Source organism: Falco biarmicus, chromosome Z, assembly GCF_023638135.1.
Source record: "Falco biarmicus isolate bFalBia1 chromosome Z, bFalBia1.pri, whole genome shotgun sequence".
Lineage (NCBI taxonomy): Eukaryota > Metazoa > Chordata > Aves > Falconiformes > Falconidae > Falco > Falco biarmicus.
In genome coordinates, this window is record NC_079311.1 from 20151610 (window position 1) to 20172088 (window position 20479).

Here is a 20479-nt window from a genome sequence, read left to right on the forward strand (position 1 = left end):
GTACGATGCAAAATATATCCCTGTCAAACTGCAAGTTTTCAGAATTGCTTCAAAAATAATGAAACTAAGACATTTTGACTACACTTATTTGTAATTAAATAATACCATGTAATTTTGTTTCTTTACACAGTATTTATTTTAGTTCAAAGTAAGAAAGCAAATACCTGTGCTAGTGTCATGACTTGACTTGATTTTGCTTGATTTAAAATCAAGATCAGTGTCTGTCTGTAACTATTCATTTTCTAGAAAACTTCCAGCAAGCCGTTAAATCAAATCTCATAGCTGCACACTGCTGTGGTATATTACTAAACAGTAATACCACAGCTAAGTACCATTTCAGTTTTGCTTATGCAGCTTTGTTGATCAGTATTGGCCTGTACAGCAGTAAGTAATTTTTTAAAAAAAACTCACTCGTAAATCCATGTGAAAATTTGAAGAACATACAAACCAGTGAAAATGGCTGGACATCTTAGGAAAAAATTATTATTTGGAATTTTGTGAACTTGGAATTTTATGAATCTTTAAGAGTATATTGCTTTTATTTCTGAAAAGCGATTTGCTTGTTTATTCAAGAGTTGGAAAAAAGTACGACAGTTGTCTGTGGTGGATTGAGTGTAGCTAGTGGTTTAGATATTCACTGAACATCAGTACTTTACTGTCTTGCTTCCTGCTGCCTTTAAACAGGAGGAGAAACAAACCTGGTGAAACGGTTATTGTAAGGAGATAAAACTCTCAATAGATTACATGTGTTTGTGGGTATGTACCACATAGTCACACAAAAAGAAGCACTGTTAAAAGTGTTTGTGACTATTTGTAGATACTCTTTTCAGAGAAGTTTAGGGATACGTTAAGAAGTATAAGAAACTGGTACTTTCTGTGTCATGTTTTAGTCTTTATTATTCCCACATTAGATTCTTATAATGAGATCTTGACATCCAGGAAGAAATACAGAGTTTTGAGTATTAGTCTAATCACATTAGGATATTCACCTGTAGAAGTGCATTAGCAGAGGGGGTAAAAGCCAGACAAATGTTGTAAAGTATAACCCAAACCAATGGAAAAACTAGGCTAGCATAGGCTGGTTTTGATAACGACGACACGTTTTCTTGGATGAGATTCTCAGTCACTTTAAACAAGGAAGGACTGCAGTTTGACCTCAGTGGAAAACCAGTACTTTATGCTAGCTCTGTATTTGTAAGTAATTTAATGTAAGAGTTTGATAACGTTGAGGCATAGGGGTAACTGCACAGTATCTTTGCATTGCAAGTTGTTTGAAACATCAATGTCTTCCTTTGGTTTTCCTTCCCCCCCCCCCCTTTATACTGGGTGTGGGTAATATCTATATCCTTTTGTCCTCCTTATTTTGATAGTACTGATTCATTCTCCATATGCCGATGGTTGCAGCACAGAATTTCTGAGTCTAAATTCACGTTGGTAAGGTTTTTTTTCAGTAGTACATAACCTGATCTTACCCCTGACAAGGAGCTTTACCCTTTCTCTAAGAGTTTCATAAGCTGTGCACTCCAGAGAGAGAGGAAAGTTGTCTCCAAATAGTAATCTTAACTCTCAATGTCCTTATGATTTTATCTTACAAATGTCACACAATTCATATTAATGTTTAGTCGTAGTGAGATGGGAATAAGATCTCATGTAATGTTACTATAGATCCTACATATTGTATAAATCTAAAAGTTATGTGTATAAGCTTCTGTAGGCAGTCTTTCTCACAAATGTTCCTAGAACTTTAGCCATTATCTCAAATATTTGTTCAGCTCCTTGTGAGATATGCTCTTACATGGCTGCCTTTTTTTCCCTAGTTTTCTTTACACTGCTCTTTTGCTCTCAGGAGTCATGTTTACAATATTCATCCATTCATACACTTTGTTTTCTTCAACTTGTATGCTGTATTGCTCGAGTGTATCCAGAGTGCAACCACTGCTTTATTTTTCACTCCCATTCTAAAATCCAGTGATCTTGCCTCATTGCCTACTCTTAGGAACTAGTACCGAACTACTACCTGGCAAGTTGTCAGCTTGAGGTAGTCCTTGGTTACTTCATGTTTGTTTTTCTTCTCCTGATGGCAGTATGTCAGCTCCTTTACAGGTACTGTATTTCATTTGTGTCCTCTCTGGAGTCTGGAGTTCTCACATTCACATGTCTTCTTTGATGAGTTACTAACATTTATTTTTTTTTGTGTCGTTTTGTCATTTGTACTTCTTTGGTGGATACTATTAATAGCATTTATTTAGCAGAATATTAACAATGAAATTATCCAACAAAATTAAGCACAAATTTCAGGATTAACTACAGATCTATCATTTTCTCTTTGCTTCATTTTATTTTCATTCTTTAGTTTTCTGTGTCTAATTCAAACCTGAACGCTCTTGAAGCAGAGAGAAATGTGTTATTTTGCCTGTCTGTAAAACATCTCAAGCATCCATGACATTCTCTGAAGATCTGGTTTTACTGGTATGAGGAAAGTACCCCTGATGACTTCTAACCATCTTTTCAATTATATATTTATACACTCTTCTAAAATTGAAATTATTAGTTTGAATATCTTGAGAAAACCTTTTGGAATTTGTATTTTTTAGAATAAAAATTAAATGTGTTTTAAAAGTTAGTGCATTGACAAGCAAGAACTGAACAGCAGTAGTACTCATTTGCTTTAGCAAAGATCTGTGATCTTCCTACATTGATACAACACTAATTTTTCCATTGAAGCTGTTCTTGTAGTTGGGTACTCAACAAGGAGGCAGCTTACGAGGTGAGTTAGTCAGCCCCTGTGAGATAAGTGATTTAGAAGCACTGGTGCACTTGAGTGCTTGACTGTTTCCTTACTGAGATGGTAGTAATTAATATTTTTTACTCAAATCTAGGTTTGATTGTCTACATAAAAATTTAAAAGAACAAGAAAAGACAAAATAATTGTGAGTCATAACTCTTAATTCTACTTTTGTTGATTTTATTGGGTTTTGGTGTGTTGGGTTTTTTTTTGTAAACTGCTGTTAGCTAATTTTGGTTTTTAAACTGTTTTCAGTGTAGGTAGAAATGAGGTTTAAATTATGTCATTTGATGGCTAGTTCTAAATGGTGATTGTAAATTCTTATGTACATGTTCTAGAGATGCTGTTCACCTGTCTTGTTTGAGCATTACTGGAAAGAGGCTTGCGTGTCTGCATAATAAATTAAAAGGACAAGAAAATAGAAAATAATTTGCAATCAGTAAACTGGATGTGAGGGATAAATGTAATATCTACATTAAACCTTGCTTTATCCAGAGAATTGGTTTTTCTCCTCATTGTGTGGTAAAGATACCCAGTTGTAAAATAAATAAATAAATAAATGTCTAACCAAAAAAACCCACCATCTAAAAGCTCCACGCATACTTCTAAGGATAAAGTGATGCTATAAGCAGAGATTTGCCTTGTCAAACGGTGTAGATTTCAGGATAAAATATTTTGGTCTGAACATGTGTTAACAGACTGACTAATTTCTTGGGATCATCTAGAGAATCCCACTCCATCCCCGCAGGGCACCTAATATTGTCCAATAACAACCCAGAAAGGGGGCAGGAATAAGCTGACATCCTAGTTCATTCAGGAGTGTCACACCGGATCCGATAGAGCTTGAAGCCTCAGCATATTGCTGGGGGGGAGAAGTGGGCATCTCTGCAGAGCTCAAATCTGATTAATGGCTAAAGAGCTCCTCAGGCTATAAAAGGATATCTCCCCCATGCTTGTACATGTGAATCAAGTCCTGTTTTATACCAGGACTGAAAAATGGGCAGATACTGTACAACTAGAGCAGCTTTTTGTCTTTCTTACTTCCATAGGAAGTGTGTTGTGAAATGGAGGCTATTGTTTTCAACCTGCTTTTTTTCTTCTTTTTTTTTTTTTTTTTTTAAACTCAGGTTCACTGTGTTAATCATTGGTTCTCTGTTACTTTTTCATCTAATTTGATTTTTTTCTTCTGGGACAAAAAAGAGCAAAAGAAGATAACAGTAAACGGAATCACAACTTGAGGTGGGAATGAATCCAGACAGTTAAATTGTGTTGTTATGTCACACCCATTTTGTGCTGGTTTTATATTTTACAAATGGATAAGTGACAAAAAAATTCTGATGTGTACTACACATTTGCCCAGAGGGCAAGAGATAGTAGTCATTTAAATTCGAGGACAGTTCATAACAGACTTTCCAGTTACTCTTGAGAAAATTTTTGCACTGTCAGAACAGTTTGAATGGATGCAAATATTCTCACCACAAGGGTCTGCCATTTTATGACATGTGTGCTGCATAATTACAGCTATATCCTCACAGCACCAGTGGAATACCACCTCTAATGTATCCATCTCAAAATAAGGTTTTGTTTCTCTTGAATTATATTGTATGAAATAGCTTTACTTTGTAAGTGTGGAACAGGGATGATCTTTGTTGCATACGAGGCCTAAAGCAAAGCCACCATTTGTGACTGGTTCTGCAGGAAGAAAAAAATACACAAAATTATTAGAATTTTGACTGCCTTAAAAAAGCATTAAAATGCATTTTTGTTACTTTGTTTTCGTTTTTATTGGGAATTTGATATTGGAAATTGTGAGTGACTTTTATTAAGGTAAGGAAAATTTATTATGTTGTTTGCGTAATCTCCATGAGATTTATCCAACAGCCAGTTGTGCAATAACTGTGTCGGTGGTGTGTGACTTTCTTTTTCCTCGTATGTGCCATGTTAGTTTCTAAGGTTCTGTATCCTTCGATAAGGGCTATCACGGTAGGAGACAGAAGAATACAAATACTATGTTTTGTTGGAATAAGACAGTTGCAAAAGAAACCAATTTTTGTTCTTGGCTTTTTAATACAGCTTTTATTAAACAATGTGAAGCAACTAAATATTATAATTTAGTATTATCTGATACTGTAGTATAGGCCAATGTACTGTCACCTGTACAAGCTATGCAGTGCTCCTGTGTTGAACATCCTTACGGATATGTTTTTCCTTTCTCTCTTGCATGCAGCTGTTTAATGGCTTTTTTTGTTCCTTTTCTTGCCAAGGAGATTCTTTGGCTTATGTTGCATCAATCCATTCTGTAATTGTTACAGTTTATTAAAAGACTACATACTGGATTTTAGGAGAGAATTCAGTAGTGTATTTAGCCTGAAATGCAACATGGTATTGGACTTTGAATAGTGAATAAACGAGTGGTTGTTTTGGTCTTTGAGAGAAAAAGTAATGTAAATTTTTTTTCAAAGGTGTTTGAAAGCTCTCTTTCTGAATCATTGCTATCTGCATGTTTGCAGCTTTTAGGAGGAAGGCACTGAACTGAATGGGTGCATATGTATCGTTATGAGTTTTATATTACACAACTCTTAGCTATAGTATGAGCAGTGAAAGTTAAAGTGCTCATACATTCTGTGGTGCTTTGCTTTCATTATTCACTGTTTACCACTGGGCATGTGAGCGAGTTACTAGAGTGACTGAATAAAGAGTCGCTGCCTTCAGTAATTACTTTTTTCATAGTTAACATGTGGTTTACACTCCTCTAAAACAGGTGTACTTTGAAATCAGTATAATTTGGACCAAATTATTGAAAGTAGGAACTAGAAATTAAAGCCTTAAAAGGGTAAGAGGGATTGACTCGGTGGTGCAACTGGGGGCATCTAGTTTCATTTCAGATACACGCAGATGCCCCCTCCAGCTCTCCTTCCAGAATGTCACAGATCTCCTCTAAGGACCCAAGCAATGGCACAAGCTCTTTATTCATGCACCAAAGTTTGCTAGTACACTTCAGCCACTAATTACTTTATGTATCTCTTGTGAGGATGTAAAAAAAGATCAGTTTTTAATGTGTGCTTACGTCCTGTGATGTGTGTTGTAGTTACTATAGGTTATAATTACAGTTGTTCAGCAAAATGCAGTTTTCAGGAAGGACTTTTAATTGCTGTGTGACAAACTTTCACTACCCACAAAAGACATCATCAGTTGCCTGTCCTATAAAAAATTGGGTAGAAGAAGGGAGTCTGGAAGGCTAGAAGAGATCAAACGTAGAATCTACAGACAGAAGTATGAGAGGTAGAGGAAATCTTAGAATGGAGTGCATAAGTTAATAAGTGCTTGTAACTTTGGAGACAAAGCTACTTCTCTTTTCTTGCAGCAAATGCTATTTCAGGATTGCTTCAGAGGATTTCAGATCTTAAGGAAAATATTCATAAAGGGAGATAATGCAGTCTAATACAAGAGGGAAGTTGCTGCTTTCTACCTTATTTATATTAAAAAAAATGTCAGGAAAGAATGTACCAAGCTTATGATTGTAGATGTATAATGTCACCTGTACAGACATGCACACTTAAATCTAGACTGTGTGAAAGGTCAGAGCTGAAAGAAACTCTATGGAAAGGTTTAGATTCAGAAGCTGTCATGTAGAAGCTAAAGTTAAATAGTTCAGTCTCCTCCTGCGCTGGAAGGCAAAGCATAATCTTGGAGGATTAGAGTGCACTCACAATGATACTGCCAAGTAAATCCTAGAGGGAAGGAAACGGAATTTCATTCCAGAGTGTTTCCAGTTAGGTTTCTTTTGTATTCAGGTGATAAGCTGGTGAACAAGCCAACTCTCCTTCTTCTCCTTCTCCTTCTTCTCCTTCTTCTCCTTCTTCTCCTTCTTCTCCTTCTTCTCCTTCTTCTCCTTCTTCTTCCTCTTCTTCTTCTTCTTCCTCTTCTTCTTCTTCTTCCTCTTCTTTCTCTTCATTTTCTTCTTCATCTCCTTTTTGTTATTGTTAATGTTGTTATTATTATCATCATCATCATGTTGGCAAGAAAAAACAGATAATGGTCAAAAATGTGTGGATGCTTCAGTTCTGGGAAGGACAAAACTGATAGTGAAGAGTTCTTTTGTTTTTCTGTGCCTTCACTGAGACAAGCTTTTCTCACCGTTTTCACTCTGGCTGTTGCGCAGGTGGTTGACCAGATTGACACACTGACATCTGACCTGCAGCTGGAGGATGAGATGACAGACAGTTCCAAAACGGACACGCTGAACAGCAGCTCCAGCAGTGCAACAGCTTCCAGCTTGGAGAAAGTCAAAGTGCGGGGCAGCGCACCGCTCATCAAGCCACCCGCACACCCCTCGGCTATCCTCACTGTGTTGCGGAAGCCAAATCCGCCCCCGCCCCCCCCGCGACTGACACCTGTCAAGTGTGACGAGCCTCTGAGGCTGCCTCCTTCAGCCAACCCTGTCAAGACTAATGGTACCCTGCTGCGAAACGGGGGCTTGCCAGTGGGGCCCAACCGCACCCCAAATGGAGATATATGCTGTATACCAAACAGTAATTTGGAGAAAGTTGCGATGCAGCCTCTGATGCACAGACCTGAGAAAGAGCGGGGTCCTCAGCCAGGAGCCAGGGAACGGGTACGATTTAGTGAAAAAGTGCAGTACCACGGCTATTGTCCTGACTGTGATGTTCGGTATAACATTAAAAACAGGGAGGTGCACTTGCACAGTGAGCCTTCCCGCGCTGTGGGAAAGCTGTCGCATCAGTGCCCTCCTCTGCCGCCTCCACCACCTCCACTGCCTCCGTTTCCTCTGGAAAATGGAGGGTTGGGGATAAGTACTAGTAATAGCTTTCCTCCTCCAAGACCTGCGACTGTGCCTCCACAAACAGCACCAAAACCCCAGAAGACCATCTTGAGGAAGTCAACCACTACAACAGTGTGATGTATGCCACTTGAAACAACTCTGTTTTTTCCTATATATAAAAATAAATAGGTAATGAGCACTTTCTACTTGAGCAATAAAAAGACCCAATGCATTACTCCCTGTGTCCAGTGAAGTGGCATAAAAATCACATGGTAAGTACAAAGAGGAATGCTTATTGATCTTACTTGTACTCACCAAAAAATGTCATTATGGCAAAGAATGCTGAAAAAATGTTCATGCTTTAGTTCATAGGTTGCAGACATCTATTGCACTTTAGTATCTTTAGCATAGTTTAAAAGACAATGAAAAGAAAAGTTCAGTCTGAAAATACTGAGTGGTGATTTGTGGTAGATGTCGGTCTATCTGGTATAAGGGAATAACTGTTGCTCCCAGGTTTTGGGAAACTTCCTATTCCTAGCAGGTACCTTTCAAAATGTCATTTGACAAAGCAAAGTGGAGGACCGGATAACAGCTTTTGACTGAATTCCAGCAAATGCATTTTTCTCTGTCTGACTGCTTGAGCAAAGGCATTGTGTGTGGAGTGGTGCAATAGGAGGTAATCATCAGACTTTCAGGCAGCTTGATCTTTGGTGGTGAAGTAAATAAAAAAAAATGAAAGGTATGTTGACATGTCTTTGGAAAACCGAATTATCCTGCATTTTGGTTCTTACTTGCTCAAAGTGCCACAGCCAAGGTGAAGTAACAGTTTTCAGATGAGCAGGGATAGACCCATTCAGTTTGCCCCCTATTTCCACTGCTCCATTTGCAAAATGGTAGTAATATTTTATCTCACATCTGATGGCAGTAGATTAAACCAATAAAGTGCAGTCCTGCGTTTTTCATAAAGCCTTTGTCTGGTGCAAATCTCTTTTAGAAGGCAAAGAAAATTTTGCCTAAGGCCTTCAGGGACATCCACTTAATTCATGTAAAGAGCTTTGAAGTTGAATAGCTCTGTACAATTACGAAGCATTAACATGCAAAACAAGATATTGTACATGTTATCGCATTTTGATGGTGAACCCAATTAATATTCTTACTAGTTGAAACAAAGTCCTCAGTGGTTTTAATTATTTCATGAAAGAACATTCTTTTATTCTCACAAAGAGAATTGTTGGGACCTAGAGGTAAAAAACATCATATCAGGGAAGAAAATCTGACAATAAATCTGTTATTTACAAAAGTTGTGCCAAATTAATCTCAAATGGCCCAACAGCAGATGCTGTATAAAAGCAGTATGCTTTTGAGCTGAAATGTGAAACACACTCCATGGCAAGAGACAAAACTAGACGAAACAGATTCTTAATTTAAATTTCCATTTACATGCAATAATAGCTATTAAACTGAAAACGAATCTTCAAGTTGTTTCCCTGTATATACACTATGGTACATTTTTAGTATTTAATTTAGTGAAATAATAAGAATAATCATAACAAAAATTCTAACAGATAGCTGCCCTTTGAAAAACTGTGCAGTAAACAAAGATTGTGGTTTTTGCAAATACACATACAGGGTCTAAGGCTTTGTGTTGTATTCCCTGCATAAAAGTGACAAAACAAGAAAGTAGTTCTAAATGTTTAATCATGTTTTACTGATGTGCTTTTCATGATGCACTTTACATTTTGTATTGTTTGAGTATACTTAACCTCATGTTATCAGTTGCCAAGTGAAGTCCTAGCACTTGCAGCAGGAGGCAGTAACTCATTCGGCATGCATACATGATCTTTGCTGCTGGAATGGAGTTTCTGTCAGGTGGATTCTGCTCAGACCTGGGACTCCACAGCACCTCCCTTGCTTACACATTGAGATTAACATTTTAAGTCACTGGGACAATGTGTGGACATATCCACACTGCATATCTACATTTTTTTCTTTTGAAAAGAAAACTTTTGCTGTCTCTTTGACTTTATTGCTGCTGCGGAGATCATATACCAACTGTTATAAGCTAGTTTATTTTTTTCCTTATTAAAAAAGCTACTGCATACAAGAAAATATGCGATAATGCAAATCAAACTGCATATTTTATAGGAAATATTTGTGTTTAATCTTAAATTAAAGGAAATTACACAAAATAATTTTAGGGGAGAGGGTCTTCTGTACATGTCTTACTTCACTTGGCTCAATTTTTCCAATATAAACTCATCTCTGAGAGCAGAGCACAGTATTTCTCCTCTGGATTCGGTCTCTGGGCTTGCTGGTGTCTCATGAACATGTTAGTACCTCCAAAGTAGATGCTGTACTCTGTGGCTGTGTATTGATATACATGTGAATTTCAGTTTCATTGCAGTGTTAAGTTTACAGTTCTCAGCTCTGGAAAGTTCTAAGTGGCATCTGATTTTCAGCATTTCATGTTCAGTTTTGGTATCCAACATCTTCCGTCTCACACTTTGTCTTCTCTTTCAGAGACACACTCTTGTCTCTTTCCCCATGCCTCCTGATCACCGTTTCACAAACTGCTGCCCTTCTTTGTGCATTTTCATGGGTGAAAAGGTGCTGTGGTATAAAAACAAAAGATGCAGCTTTTCAAATGCAATGCTGCTTTTGGCCAGAAAGCCAGTTGCCAAATGTGAAGGAACTGCATTGTTCTTCTGCAAAGTTTGCTAACTCAGGCTTTCTTTAATGCACCAAAGTGTTCCAGGGTCTCTGTTAAATCATACTATGAACAGTGAATCAATTCTCCTGTTTTAATGAGAATGTCTCTGGCCTGTGTCCGATTAGAAGGTATTTTTATAACCTTGTTATAAAAATAATTCACATTATTAGCATGACAAGAATAAAACTCAATTTAAAACAGGGAAATCTGCAATGCATGGGAAACAATTAACTTTAAGCTTTGGAGCACTGTCTGGAAAATTCTAATAAAAATGGCATAAGAAAGACTGCAATACTGTATTCAGCCAGCAGTGTTTTTTACATTTATATTAGGAATGCAGCCTCAGTGAAGCTTTTCTGAATGCCTATAACACAGCACGTTTCACACCTTACTGAGGAAAACATAATCAACTAACCAGAACAGGACAGGAGTTGTCTGCCTTTGAAATATAAGTGTAGTATATTTCTGATTGTATTTAGTCTTTTGCAAAGATGTTAATACCTGAAAAACTGGAAGGCCAGTAACAGTACTCAGAGCTTTAACTCAACATTTGCCATCATTTCAGTTTTAATTCCCCAGAGGTATTTTAAAGTCTGAATTGTCCAGATCTAGACTTCTCAAATGTAGAAGGAGAAGGTGGTTTCTTTCAATTTAATGAAGGGCACAAGCTTAGGAATTGGATGCTTTGTAGGAAATGAACACAAGGAGAGTAACATCCCGTAAGAGTCCTTTTTAAGGACATAAGGTAAGAAACTTCAAAAAGATAATGGGTCTTTTTATCACCTAGTAAAAGTCATCCTTCTGTCTTGTCTTCTGGAGTTGTCACACCTTTCATCACATCATCCATTGTTCATAGGAACAGGAAGATTCCAAATCTTCATCCTCCTTTTTTATTATTAATTCAATATTTTACTTAAAATGTTATGTGAAGTAAGTGCAGTAGATTACAACTCTTGTTAACTTCCTTATAAGTTAATATAAATTAATATATATATATAAGTTAATATAAATTAATAATAAGTTAATATATAAAGTTATATAACTTCCTTATAAGTTAATATAAACTAAATAAGCTGATTACTGGTTTTGAAGTAAACAGAGTGCAATATGAATTCTCTAATTACCAGAGAGGGTTGTGTATGCTCTCTGGACCTGCTGAGATCTCTTTACTTCCATGTTCTAATTATGGCTTTCCTTTCAGTGATACCACAAACAGTAATTTTACATGTGGAGATAACATCATGCTATGGTTGCTACATCACTTGACTGATTTACTCTTAAAGTAGGCATTGAGTATTGGGTGCATATTTTTACAGAGGCAGCGTTTCTCATTCATGGTTTGTGTATATTCTGTGAGCCATGCTTTTTCAGGGGTATGCATGTGTGCGGTGTGTGTGTGTGTAGAAGCAAAATACCTTATCTGCTGTTCAAACTAGTAACAATAATGAAAGCGTCATGCTTAAAGCTGCAGTAAGGTATGTAAGTGAGGTATGTGCAAAGGCATGCAGTAGATCAAATGTCTATGGTAAACCATTGTAAGCGCAATATTTAGAATGCTTAATCTGAAAAATACTTGGCATCTATTGAATAACCACTTTGTATTTTGCAGGGCGATATGTGATATATAGCATGCAACAGCTACACTCTGCAGCCTAGCGTTTCTGAATCTGTTAGCACAGACCATGCAGTTCATAATGGAAGCAGCAGCAGCAGCACTGGTGTTACTGGCTCAGCATGCTGCAGCACAGTGCATACAAACTGCAGTTCAGCCTCATCTTTGTTTGCTGATGGCTTTTAAATGAAAAAAACTAGCAGGGGTTTTCTCTAACTGTCCTGTTTTGTGGTGGAGAAGAGCCCAAGAGCCCAAGTCTCTTCATCAGTCATAATTTTGCCAAGTTACCTGTAGTAGAACATCTTGGTGTAACTCTGGGGAGCACATGCAAGTGCTCCCCAGAGCACTTTCATTTCTGATCTTAAACAATTTGACATCTGACTACCTCAAGTTGTTCAAAGACCTCTCCTGCTAGCTCGCACTGGAACTGCTGAGATAAGTGGACTTGACTGGGTATCCTGCTGCAAGAGAGCAGCCCGTGCTTTGGTCAGCCTGTGCAAGTGTGCTACTTTTCTCTGTTTTTTCATGTTTGTTCATGCATGGCAAAGTTCCCATGTTGCTACGTTGTTGGAGGCTTTTGTTAAGAAACTGCATCATGCACTGTACCCATCAGCTGGGCTGGTGCATTTCAGTGGTGCAGGCAGGTGGGGCCACAGCTGTATTTAGTTTACCCAGTCTTTGTGATGCTGAATCTCTGGAAATGTTGAGGGAGAGTTTTCTTATTGATAATATAATCGGTCTCCTGTCAGGTTATAAAAACAAGTTGAGAACCTCTTCTACAAGTATGGCCAAGAGGAACTAGAACCTTCTGTATCTTGCAGGACTGTTTTAGTTATTGCAGGACTATGTGTCTTTTATGGTATGAAAATGTGGTTTAGAGATAGATGAGAAAAAACTTGGGTCTGATCCAGTAAAAGAAGTAGAATGTAAATTGCACCCAACAGCAGCGCTTCAGACAGTGAGTAAGACCAGGACCATTCTGCTGCCTTGCTTGGGGAAGATAAAGAGCAGAGCTCCAGAAGTTGCTGTAGCTTCTCCTCAAGAGAAGAGGTTTTTTCATCATCCTGAAATATTTGATGTATATACTAAGACTCTTTAAGGATCTGAGCAGTCTGCCTCACTGTTGGTTGTAAACTAGGAATAATAATAATAATAATTTATAATAATAATAAATTATATTTTTATAAGAGCTTTCTGATCTCAGATCTGTCCCTTCATGTTGTTTGCCTGATCTTTTGACTGACTTGTTTTGCAATCTTGCATGCAATAATGTGGCAAAAAATGTACATAAGAAGGGAAAGGTAAAAGGTAAATTATGGGGGGTGGGGGGAAAGGAGCTTTAAACAAATATGTTGTGTATTCAGTGACTACTTCAATCTCAGAGTTTCTTTTTCTTTTAAGTAGCATTATTACCATTATTTTAAACTTAATGTTGAATCACTTTAAGATAAGAGGGCAAGAAAAAAGCCTGTCAGTGGCAGAATTTTTCACAGAAGTTTTTATTTCCTTCCCAGTTCAATGTTGACTTTGCTAAGTAAAAGTTTTTAATTCATGCTGGTCTCCTTCCTGGATAAATTAGTATGTGAAAACCAGAAGACGATGATAATATCGTTTTGTAAGAATCTCTAATCCCTACATAATGCTTTAATTTTCATTTTTTTGCCTATACAGTGATGATTGTGTACTGGAGCTACAAATTATGTTATCTTCTGTCACCAAGGAGTCACTAACATACTTTAATTTTGACGGATGACTGTTTCACAATTGCAGTTTCACAATTTCAACATGATTATGTTTCAACTTTATAATGTTAATTTTGGTCTTCAGACCCATGTGAGACAAAACGTTGTGTTTAGCAGTCATTAAGATGAACTACAGTCAACACCAGTGGAAGCTGACTTTTTGAACCAAAGCCAGTGTACTGTCCTCACACCCACTGCAAAAGGATTGATTGCAGAATCTTTGTGGTGCTACATAAAAAGCTGTTTGTTTGTATGTTCCGGTTTCTTCCTTGTTTATAAAAAAGATTCCACAGTGACATCTGCTTTTGTAAATGTTAGATTTGCAAATATTTTGTATTAAGAAATACTAATTCATTGAAGATAATAGAAAACAAAAGAGAAACCTCACTGATTCACATAAGATCATGTATGTACGCTTATGAGAAAACTATAGCAGTAATTTATCAACAGTGTATAACAAAAAATATAGGAAGAAAGGCACTTACGCTACTACATAGTAATTGTTACAGATGAAAAGGCACTTCATTTGCATTGGACAGCAATACATCTGTCTGTACTGATGAAATGTATGAAGGAAATGGGCTGGAGACAACTTCTAAGTTTGTCCATATCTGTGTGGATCAGCTTCGTCAGACTGTGTGGTTAAACCAGTCCAGCTGAATCAGTACCAAAAAATGAACAGATAAGTGATTTTTGTTTTGCTTGCTTTCCTTCTTTTATTTTGGTTACAAGACAGTGTGGGCCTTTCTGTATCTGTAACAGAGGGTTATGGGTTTTTATTTGTTTAAAGCATGGGGCATGCATATGCTTTTCAAATGAGTGTAGCACAGTGGGAGTAGTGGGCATAGCACAAGCAGAATCAGAAATAATAAAGCCAGACCATTCTGTCCATGCAGGAAACAGCAAAATAGACCTGTATTTGAAAACTGCCTCCATTTACTCCAGAAGTTTTAAAGTACAGAGGTTTTGAAGAGTGTTCATAAATATGTCTGCTGATACCTTAACTTCTACTACATTACCTAGACAGAAAAGTATTTGTAATGCTTCTCTCTTTTTAGCTCACTGACTACATAAAGAAATAAAAGTAACTTTTGCTATTCAGGATATAACTGAAAAATAAGGGTGATAGCCTCATTGAAAGTAGGTTCCTGTGCTAGAAGTGAAGGTAGAGAAATAATATAGAAAGCTAAGTGGTGTTCAACAGAACTTTTGTAAGTAGCGGTAGAGGGGATTTCTTTTACTAGCTGTATTAATGTAGACTGGATGGATGGATGAGCGAATGTATGAATGTAGGACCTGTTAATGGATGCATAGAAAACATGAGATTTAATAATATATAGTAAATAAGGAAAAGTGTGGTTAAGTGCTTTAAATCCTGTCCTGTGGGACAGAAAAAAGGGAGATTCTAGTGATTTAGTAAGACTTCAGTATCTCTGGGAATTGTCCTTTAGATACAGGACGAAAGAATGTCTGACGCATAGCTGCGCTGTGCAGGAGGAGTGCTGGGAGGCAATGACAAACATCTTCCTGGAGGGACTGTGTTCCTAGCACTGCAGCATATCTAGACCTGATGCTAAATCAGTTATGAGGGACATTGTATCTCAGTATGCCTTGCATAGCAAGATACGTCTGCAGGTCAGTATAGTAAGAAGGCGGTGCCTCAGTGCACTACAGAAAACACAAACCACACAATTTGCTCAGCCTAGGGTTTAATTCTACCAGAATTATTTAGTATTTGAGTAGTTTGAAAGTCTGGCTTTTTGTACCCTTCATTATCTTCTTCCCTATCCTCGCTTTCTTTCTCCACAAATGCACAATAGCAGAAGGGTGGGATAAAGTTTGCTTCTAAGTGTTTAGCTTTATTTAATGTGGATCAATATTAACAAATGTTATTACATGTGACAATGAAAACACTTACTAAGGATGTTCAGATACTTTCAGTTCACTTTTGACTGGAAACATGCCAGTCATCCACAGTCAGTGCTAGGAACGGAACAGGAGAGAAAAAAAATTACCTTTCCTGGCTTAGCATGCATTGACTCATACTGGACAGCCAGTTTGATGCCCCATGCTATCACTGAGTTTATTTTTAAGCAGGTGATTGTAACTAAGGTCTCTGTGGTTGTCTTAAACTGAAGGTGTTGTATTTCACAGATTGAAGGGCTGTGTCTGTCACAGATGAAAATATTCACAGCATTATTATCAGTGCTTTTCATCCTAAATATTCAGAATAAAGATTCTGACACCATCCTTCATGCTTCAATATTGGAGCAGAGAAGAGAGTAGGCATTTTTCATCATCTCTTTGAGCAACATCAAAAGCATCACAAACCTATGTAGTTTCTTGTCAGAACTGGCCTGGCCTTCTAGACTCTGATTTTAGCCTGAAAACTAAAAAGGCTGAGGTTCCCTGAGGCTCTCAACTTCCCACCAAAGTATTGGTAGCTCGGGAGGTCTGGTTTTATATATCATAAATATATCAAAAGACTGAAACACTTCTTTCATCAAATAATTTTAATTGTATATTCGTTGCCATGATTTTAAATAACTCTTTATTGTTCTGAAGTGAAATAAAACTTCCATCAAAATGCTGTAATTCTCTACCAATACAAATACTCCTAGCTTATGTGCAGTCAGGTCTCTCAGGCAGCATATGGCATGGACAAGAATGACAGCTGCAAATGTAAGAACTGTCCTGTGTGTTTCCTAAGTGGAGTGTAGGATTGCTTGCTGCTCTCATATCACCCTTTATTTCCTCAATGGATGTTAACAGGTCATTGTGTACAAATCTGGAATTGCAATTTTCTTTCTGTGTTGGAAATCAAACCCTTATTTTTTTCATCTGTTTCCAAAGAGCTATAATATTCAATGTGTGGTTCATGCCAAGCAGTAACATTTAGGAAAGCAAGTTTTGCATACTCTAAATGTCCAAATACATGATAAACAAACATCTCTTAAAATATATTCGTGGATAGGGCTTAAATGTGCTTAGTTCTTCCCTTGAATGGAAACTAGGAATCAGGTATTTAAAATATCCTAATTTTGCTATTTTAAAATGCAAGGAAAAAATACAGAGTTTCTTTCATTCAGCAAGGTTTCCACTTGTCCAGATTTTAACCTCTAAGTGTGTAAGACTCCTGATAGAAATGGGTAATGACATCTCTGCCTCCAGAGAATTTACTAGTCTAGATTCAGGAAATATCTGACGCCATCAAGCTAATTTTATACTAGCTGACTTAGGAACAAGAAAGTATTAAAACTGGATGAACTGTATAGAGTTAGGTCCTCTGATAAAGTACATTTTTAATTTAGAGGGACCTAACAAAATAGAAAGATACTGAAGAGATAAATTAGACTTCTCACATTTAGTTATGTATACAATGATTTTAAATCTCAGTTTTCATTGAAACCGAGGCAAAAACAAGTGGTTTGGAGGACAAACAGATTACTGAATGCTGCTGAATAGGTGCCAAAAGTGGGAAGAGAAAGTAAAAGCAACATAAAAACACTTTACTGACTGGCCAAAATACACAGTTTATTTTAGCTTCAGAACGGTAAAGTGTTAAAAATACAAAAAGTTTGTGTTTTACTGCAAGATACATGGTAGAGGTTAACATATGTACTCAATCAACTTTGTGCAACAGAACTAGACAGAGGAGCTGAAAGTGGATAGTATGTCTTGACTTCCCTGTGTTTTTCCATTGCGATAAGTATTATGTATTTGACTGTTGCTCTGTAATCGTTTATAGTTGATGTGCTTCTGCCAGGCAGCTTTGCAGCTGTACAGCCGTGGTCTGGTGCAGACATGCAGTCCTGGTGACATACCGGTAGAATTAGTCTGTGTTTCTGGGTGTCCATGTTCAGGTTGCCATTGCCAGGTGCACCAGGCAATGCCTGTTCTTCCCCAGTGGAAGTGGAAGGCCTGGGAAAAGCATCCCAGGCACTGCTGAATCCCATCTATCTGCTGTTTTTATGTCTCAGCTTGGACACAACCAAGCTTCTCATAGAAGGAACAAGACTTCTTAGGAGTCCATTATTAACCCTGGTCTTACTGTAGGCCTACTTCATAGTACATTCTGTCATTCCAGTCACAGGCAGTGTTATTGGAAGAAACAGACAGACTCAGTCAATTAGTATGTGGCTCCATGGCTGGTGTCACTGCCAGACTTTTGGGGTTTTTGATAATGGGATAGTCTACACAGTACCAGGCCTACTGGCGTTGGATGGGATTCATCTTTCTCAAAGGGGGAAGAGGCTCTTTGCTCCCGAGCTATCAGGGCTGATTGACAGAGCTTTAAACTAGAGTTGAAGGGGGAGTTGAAGGGATAATATCAGGCTCACCCATGACAAGCCATGGGATGGCATGCCAAGATTAGATGGACTGGATGCTAGTGAGGGCCCTCAGGCTGTTGGTCTGTGGCTTGCTGGGTACACTGGAGCACACTTAAAGCGTTACAGTGATGAGCCAAGGGCTTGTGAGGTAATAGATGCCAGCAGGGAACACTGGTAAAATACCTTGAAGGAACTAAGGTGTGTTCCTCTAGAAAGGTGACATGGTCCAGCTAAAGTGCCTTTACACCAATGCACACAGCATTGGCACCAAACAGGAGGATCTGAAAGCCTCTGCTGCTAGAAAGCTATGACTGGAGTGTGGCTGTCTGTATCTACAAACTGTTCAGAAGGGACAGGCAAGGAAGGAAGGATGAAGGGGTTGCCACCTATGTCAAGAACTGGATAGATTGTGAAGAGCTGTCTCTGAAGAACAGCCATGAGCAGGTTGAAAGAATTAGAGACTGAGGCAACAAATGGAACCTTGTGGCTGGTGTTTGCTACAGGCTGCCCAGTCAAGGGGAGCCTATTGGTGAAGTCATCTTACTCCAGCTGCAGGAAGCATCGCACTCACAGGCATTCATCCTGATGGTGGATTTCAACCACCCCAACATCTGCTGGAAAAGTAGCATGGAAGCTGTAGGTAATCCACCAGACTCCTGAAGCGCATCAAGAATATACTTAAGCCAGGTAGTAGACAACCCTGACAGAGGGGATGCATTACTGAACCTGTTGGTCACCACTGCAAGTGAGCTAACAGGTGATGTCAAGACTGGAGGCAGCCTGGGCTGCAGCGATCATGTGGTCATGGAGCTCACAATCCTGAGGGATATGGGTAAAGTCAGGACCCTGAATTTAAGGAAAGTAAACTTTTAGTTGTTCAAGGAGTTAGTTGATGGGACCCCCGGGAAACTGCCCACAGGGACAAGGCAGCAGAACAGAGATGGCAGATTTTTAATGTCTCTTTCTGTAGAGCGTAACATCTCTTGATCCCCAGTGTAAGAAATCCGGACAGAAACAAGAGACTGGCATGGCTGAGTCAAGATGTGCTAGTCAAACGAAAGGGCAAGAAGAAAATGTACAGGCAGTGGAAGCAGGGACAGGTATGCTGAGAAGAGTATAGGGACAATGTCTGGTTGTGTAGGGATGGGTTCAGGAAGGCCAAGGTGGAGCTGCAGCTGAAATTGGCCAGGGATGCAAAAAATAATAAGGGCTTCTATAGGCAGGTCAGCCAAAAAGGTAAGGTCAGAGAAAGTGTACCTCCCCTGATGAACATGGCTGGCAAAATTGTAACAACAGACAAGAAAGCTGAGGTACTCAACAACATTTTTGCATCAGGCTTCACTCAGTCTTTCTTCCCACACCTTTTGGGTGGATGGACCTCAGGGCAAGGATTGGAGAAACAAAGTCCCTCCCACTGTAGGAGAAAATCAGGTTCGAGACCACCTAAGGAACCTGAACATACCTAAATACATGGGACCCGATTAGATGCATCCCAGAGTCCTGAGGGAATCAGTTGATGTAGTTGCCAAGCCACTGTTTATAATATTTAAAAAGTTATTGCAGTCAGATGAAGTCCCTGGGCCTGGAAAAAGGAAAGCATTGCATCTATTTTTAAAATAAAACTAGAAAGGAAAAATCCTGGGAACCACTGACCTGTCAGCCTCACCTCTGTGCCAGGGAAGACTGTAAAACATATCCTCCAAGAAGCTATGCTAAGACACATGAAGGACAGACATGATTTGAGACAGCCAGGATAGCTTCAGGAAGGGCAAGCCTTGCCTGACCAACCTAGTGGCCTTCTAAAGTGGAGTGACTAAATCAGTGGACAAGGGAAGAGCTACAGATGTCATCTATCTGGACTTCCGTAAGGCCTTTGACACAGTCCCCAACATTTTTTTCTCTAATATGGATTTGATGGATGGACTATTCAGTGGATAAAGGAATTGGCTGGATGGTCACATCCAGAGAGTAGTAGTCAACAGCTTGATGTTCAGCTGGAGATAATTGACAAGTGGTGTCCCTCAGGGGTCTGTGCTGGGACCAGTGTTGCTTGATATCTTCATCAATGACAGATGGTGGGATCAAGAGCACTCCCAGCAAGTTTTGCAGATGACACCGAGCTGAGCAGTGGAGTTGACATGCCTGAGGGATGGGATGCCATCCAGAGGGACCTGAACAAGCTCAAGAAGTGGGCCAATATGAACGTCATGAGGTCCATCAAAGCACAAGCTGGGGGGGGTGAAAGGATTTAGAGCAGCTTTGTGGAGAAGGACATGGGGGTGCTGGTGGATGAAAAGCAGGGCATGAGCTGACAATGTGTGTTTGCAGCCCAGAAAGCCAACTGTATCCTGGGCTGCATCAAAAGAAGTGTGGCCAGCAGGTTGAGGGAGGTGTTTCTGCCCCTCTACGCTATGCTGGCAAGATCCCACCTGGAGTACTGCAGCCAGCTCTGGAGTCCTCAGGACAGGAAAGGTGTGGAACTGTTGGATCAGGTCCAGAGGAGGGCCACAAAAATG

General features: G+C 38.8%; 1 protein-coding gene across 1 annotated transcript in view; it reads left to right on the forward strand.

Moving 5' to 3' along the window:
- PRR16 (proline rich 16) overlaps positions 1 to 20479 on the forward strand; it is a 165424-nt gene that overhangs the window by 101165 nt on the left and 43780 nt on the right. Inside the window, exon 2 of the mRNA XM_056325480.1 lies at positions 6948 to 7840. Coding sequence (XP_056181455.1) covers positions 6948 to 7706 — 759 coding nt within the window. The 3' untranslated portion in view covers positions 7707 to 7840. The remainder of the gene's footprint in view (positions 1 to 6947; positions 7841 to 20479) is intronic.